General features: G+C 33.8%; 1 protein-coding gene across 1 annotated transcript; it reads right to left on the bottom strand.

The window, feature by feature from the left end:
* Positions 1-459: 459 nt before the first annotated feature.
* On the bottom strand, positions 460-3,295 carry LOC141640779 (protein FAR1-RELATED SEQUENCE 5-like). The gene is made up of 5 exons (XM_074449460.1): positions 3,175-3,295; positions 2,168-2,779; positions 1,834-1,946; positions 1,121-1,302; positions 460-805 (listed from the first exon to the last, which is right to left on the bottom strand). Exons 1-5 carry the CDS (start codon positions 3,293-3,295, stop codon positions 460-462), a joined length of 1,374 nt encoding a protein of 457 aa, XP_074305561.1.
* Between the last annotated feature and the right edge of the window lie 2,612 nt (positions 3,296-5,907).

Below are 5,907 nucleotides of genomic sequence, written 5' to 3' on the forward strand. Positions count from 1 at the left end.
ACTAGAAAAAATAATTTTGCGACAATTTAATTAGAAAAACAATGTATAAATATTCGGTGACTAAAACAAAAATGCTACGTTCAAAAAATAAAGCAAAACAAAAATGCATAGTACCAACTACCGCAAAGTAAAAACTTATTTTGCTTATAAGAGCCTCGGAATGGGAGTGTATGGCAGTTCGACCTCATTTGTTTTAGCGGGACGGTTTGACTTTCGTTTTTGTATCCCTCTTTTCTTCCTTTGTTTACGCCCCTTCGTAATTGCTCGTTTAGGATCAAGTATCGTAGGACCTGTGCGTGGAGCACTATTTGTTGGACACTCTGACGCTCTTCTACTGTTGAAAAAAGTTTGGACCTCTTCTAGAGCTCCTGAGTAAGCATGGTCCAATAACGACCTCGCTTCGGGTACACTCTGACATTTTGTTATCAGATTGTTGAACATGGTAAGCGATTGACGCCATCAATTAACAGCCTCATTAATGCCACTTCTACGCCTATCATTAGGAAGAAGTCTGTCCCACACTTCCTTCTTGGCAAACTTAGTCCACCTCCTTAAAATGTATCGGTCGGGAATTTCGGAAACAGACCGGAGGTGTAAGATGCGGATGGAGTGGAAGCATAGCATTCCACATTCCTGAAATTTACGACACGTGCAGTCAATAAGCAAGTTAGAAGAATCAAAGGTGACATGGTGTGGATTTTCATCAGTACCCGATGGATACACAAGGTATGACTTAATATGATCTTCAGTCGTACATTCTATAGCCCTTGTACCGATTGCGATACCGAATTCCTTCTCAAATGCCCTGAACAATTTCAGTGTATAAACTTGGGATGCATGATCTAATAAGTCCACCATAGGAAACACAGATGTGGGCTTGGCACGAATATTATTAAATTCATTTCGTTCCTTTTCCGACCTCCATCTTCTAACTGTTGACTCAAATACGTGAAAGAATTCGGTAAGTGAAGTAGTCTTAGTTGCTTGAAACCCCAAAGCATGGTTGGTGCTTTCACTCCGTTGCGACGATAATATACCTGCTGAAAAGTATCCCTTATTAAATGCGGTGCACCATTTTTACCTTAAAGTATATAGACGATCAAACCAATCACTATCTTACAGTCCGTAATCTGATATCATTTTCCTCCATGTATCTTCGAATTCCGCCTCGCTATAACAACCATTAAGACATTTGTTGAATACGGGCTGGAATGATCGATTATGCTTCAGTGAACCATAGTGTGAAACAACATTCTGTTGGATATGCCATTGACATAACCTATGCCTTGAAGTTGGATAAACCTAGCAATTGAGTAATAACAGTTCAGGGGGTAACTATTAATAACGTAAATATAGAATGTCTCCATCTTACTATGAATATGTGACCATGTAAGTACATAAAGTAACCGTACTATAACAGGTTAAAGAAATGAAAACATCAGCCACTATTTTAGCCTGAATGGTCACAAACAACACAAAATAAGGAAATTCTATAGTAGTTATTCAAAACCTACACATAGCTTAAAATTGGTCACATTTTGATCTTAATAAGATACAAAAGAAAGGATTTAATTCATAACTAAAAGTGGCCACTAATGTCATCAGAATGGGTCACAAACAACAGAAATAACACAAAGTCGGTCCTGTATCAACATTTGATTACAAAATATGCACATGTTGAATTATACGTAGCCATTTTCAAAAAATTATGTAACTATTTATAACTTACTTATGAGGGTAACACTTTTGCGTGGGAATATGCACCTGTTTACAGCTAAATAATAAATTGTAACCATTTACGTAAGAATATGTGACCAGTTAAGTGTTATTTACCTCTTTGATGGCATTTGTCATAGCAAGGTCTTGATCAGTAAAAATAGTTACAGGACGGACATCTTCGCCCATTGATTCATTGAAGGCATTAAACAACCACTCAAATGATTCATCTTGTTCATTCGATATGAATGCAAACCCGAACATAATGTTCGACCAATGGTTATTAATCCCAATTAGCGGACCGCAAATCAAGTTATATTTATTTGTACGGTAAGTGGTGTCAAAGATAAGCACATCATTATACAATAATAATCCTCCTTTATCACCGAGTCCCGCCAGAAAACATGGCATAATCTTCCGTCGGCACCAAATTTCAAACGGTAAAAGAAACCTGGGTCTTCAGATTGACATTTGGTCAACAATTCGACCAAGGTTGATGCGTCACCGCCTTCAATAGCACGCATCTTAAGCATATTAACATAATTGATATGGTCTCTCTTTGTATATCCAACAAACTCCTCGCCTCCAGAAATAGCAGCTAAAACACGATATTGGACATATGGTCGAACCAAGGCTTCGGTCATCATTTCAATCACCTCACCCTCTTCAGCGGTTATTTTCCTCTCTGACCTGTGGTTATGTTGCCATTGAGGGGGCGTTAAGCTATGGTTATGATCAAGGTTATGGTTTAATATTTCCCAAAGGCCTTTCCCGTTGAGTTGTGTCCAAATGAAAGCCTTGCAAACAGATCTGGTGATGTTGACTTTCTTCGTTTGGGTACCTGACGAAGAGGGTGTCCCATCAGAATTCAATGATCGGCCATTACCGTGCTCACCCAGACAGTTACAGACAAAATATCTCTCATACTCGACATTCTTTTCGATACGACGAGTGCCTTTTCTGGTACCAAAACCAGTTGCTGCGGCATGTTTGTTGTACAGAGTGAGTAAGTATTCCCACTTTGTAGCCTTCAATCCGACGAGAGAACCAGAGGCATCAAAATCTGAAAAATTACAGACAAAAGAAAAATGATGAACGATTGAAATTATACGAAATAATATTGATCATACATGAATTTTGGATGATAAATTGAACCAGCCGCATAAACAATTGAATAGAAAACCAATTAAATGCATACACAATCACATTATATACTTTACTGGTCACATTATATACTTTACTGGTCACATTATATACTTAACTGGTCACATTTTCTCTTTACTGTGTCATCAGAATGGATTTAATTGAACCAGCCGCATAAATAATTGAATAGCAGACCAATTAAATGCATAAACAATCAACGCATCAAATATGTGAGCATCATTGACGAGCAGACTAATTAAACGCATCAAACAATTGACAAGAAGACAAATTAAACGCATCAAAATCGTGCATTACCTTCTTTTAGAGAAACAATTGATCCGTCCTTCAAAATAATTGAACCAGGATTAACATCTTCATCTACAATATCGTCGTTATGGAGTGGAGGTATTGTATCATCATTGTCATTGTTGGTCATCTTTCACGGGAAAAAAAAAATGGAGGCCAAGAAAGGTAGAAGATGAAGCTGTTAATTGGAACGTGAGATAATACAAAGTCAAAAGAGAATATTGTAAATAAGGTATGTGTATTATTTGGTTGCTATTTTTGTGGATATTTTTTTTTTACCATATGTCTAATTAAGTCAACCCGTATCACTTGTTATTTGGGTTTAAATAACCAGTATCCGAGTCCGTTTCATTATTGTCGTGTTTACAACCGTTGTAAACAAGAATTTGCGTTATACTATCTACATGAATTATACTATCAAGTTGAGTTTAAGTTGTTTTGTATGGTTTCACTAACCTGAGTGTATCGTTGTGTATTTCTGCAGGATTATATAGGTGCATGCCCAAATGCCCAATATTAAACATACGGAGTGTAAGTGTCAAGGGTGAAACATCATGGTATTATTTTCCCTTTATTTACCCATTCATGTTATTGTTAATTGGTTTTAAGATTTGGATGTGTATCAAATTAACATTCTTTTTCCTGATTTATTTTTTCGCAAGAGTCTCATGCTTGATGAATTCCTTTTAAAAGCAAATTACAGAGTATAAGTTAATGGTATATATATACGCGCACTGGGCATGCATCTTACGGAGTCTTACATTCTGTCCGACCCGTTTAACATGTTACTCATAGCCCATAAAGCAACTGATGTACGTACTTGGTGATGGAAAAAAAAGAAGATAAATAGATTTAATTTTTCATTATCAAAGGTAATATAAAGAACGGAGTTTGTGTATATTGTTCTTGTGACCATTATCTTTTAGTTACAGTACGTAGTTCATCTTATAGAAACGTCTCGACTTATTGTTATGAGGACTGTATCTCGGCGGCAATTCTATAGTTTAGAATAGAACTTATTTTATTTAATTTTCATAAATTTATATCCGGTTAAATTTGACATATTCTTATAAGCGGCAAAACTTAATGTTGGTGTTGGCTCCCGAAAGGACTTGCAAAAAAGAATTCTTCGAGTATTTGAGTACAAATATTGTGTAGACGAATAGACGATTAAGTATTCATAAGGTTTTTTTATAGGATGGCAAGTTTCACCTGTATAATTTCCGTCTATATATAAGTTCATGGACAAATTAAACCATACAAAGAATTTGTGTTGGTTAATTTGAAAGTTTAACTTTACGTATAATAACAAACTTACATTGTTAACACATATGTAACAATATAATATAAATAAATAGAAGGGAGAATGAATTTACTTAAAAAAACGGTTATACAAAGAGTTTTCAATAAGTATGTTTAGATATTACACTAACATTACAAATACACGTATTATATAGTTATATGTACACCGTGGTGAACTGATGGTGGGAGACTTTGAGTTGGGATAAGTTTCTCGATATGTAGTATTTTACGTAGAAATGTCCAATACTATTTAAAGTGATTTTAACAAATTAAATAAATAAATGAAAAGATATACTCCGTAATTAGTTTTTGAAATAATAATAGTTATAGTAATGATGATCATGTGTAAGGATAATAAACGGTTATACAAAAGTCCTAAATATTGTTTACCTACAGGCTAGATCAAGATGACTGAGTTTCCTCTACCAACTATAAATATCCATCCATATTATCACACTCAAACTAGAAAAAAATATTTTAGTTGTAAAATTTGTATATTTTATAACTGGCATAATAATTACTCCTATCTAACTTGTGCATATATATATATATATATATATATATATATATATATATATATATATATATATATATATATATATATATATATATATATATATATATATATATATATAGTATCTTTGTAGCCCTTTGTCAAGTGACCATTAATTTGAATCTCTATTTCTTACCAACAAACCCGGTTGGACAGGTCATCATACAAACGAACAAAATTAGAAAAATGGTACTTAAGGGATGCGACTATTATTTTAGGATTGTGCCTTTTCAGATACGCATTTTACTCTTTTTATCTACGCCATTAACTTAAAGGTATAACAGAAGATCATATCAAGTACATAAATAACGTTTTCAATATAATTAAAAAATTATGAAAGACTCTAACAAGCGGCCCGTGCATCGCACGAGCATTAAATCTGGTTTATATTATTAAAGGAAGTTTTTTTCGAGCGATTATAGAGGGTCCACCTTTTTTAAAAGACTTTCGAGTGATATTATAATAAATACGCTATTTAATTGGTATATAAAATTAAAGATGATTAAAATGTCTGACAATTTTGATCTTTAGGATGAATTGTTATTGTTATGGAGTCAACTGTTCAACCAGACTTCTAATAGGCTGAAATCTCTGCGCTCAACAATTCTTATTAAAGCCTATCTAATCCTTCATTATTTAACTACTTCCTCCACTCTCATATGATGTACCCATTTTATTAAAATACTTCACTTATATATTCAACAAATGGGTACATCATATAAAAATGGAGGAAGTACATCAATACAATATATTAATTCCAGAAACCAATGGACTTTAATGTAATTAAAGAAATCTATACAAATTAATTATATTATATAGTTTTAAATCGATAGCACCGTGTGATGGACATGATAAAGGGATCTCAATGTAAATATTATATAGTTTTG

Source organism: Silene latifolia, chromosome 2, assembly GCF_048544455.1.
Source record: "Silene latifolia isolate original U9 population chromosome 2, ASM4854445v1, whole genome shotgun sequence".
Taxonomy (NCBI): Eukaryota; Viridiplantae; Streptophyta; class Magnoliopsida; order Caryophyllales; family Caryophyllaceae; genus Silene; species Silene latifolia.

Bases quoted from the DNA above. Each gene is read 5' to 3' on its own strand.
- LOC141640779 (XM_074449460.1), bottom strand. From the start codon at position 3,295: ATGACCAACAATGACAATGATGATACAATACCTCCACTCCATAACGAC. The intron at 1,947-2,167 runs GTTTCTTTTACC...CGAATGAACAAG, and splicing joins ATGTCAATCTGAAGACCCAG to ATGAATCATTTGAGTGGTTG. The intron at 806-1,120 runs GTAAGATAGTGA...GAAATTGTTCAG, and splicing joins ATGATATCAGATTACGGACT to GGCATTTGAGAAGGAATTCG.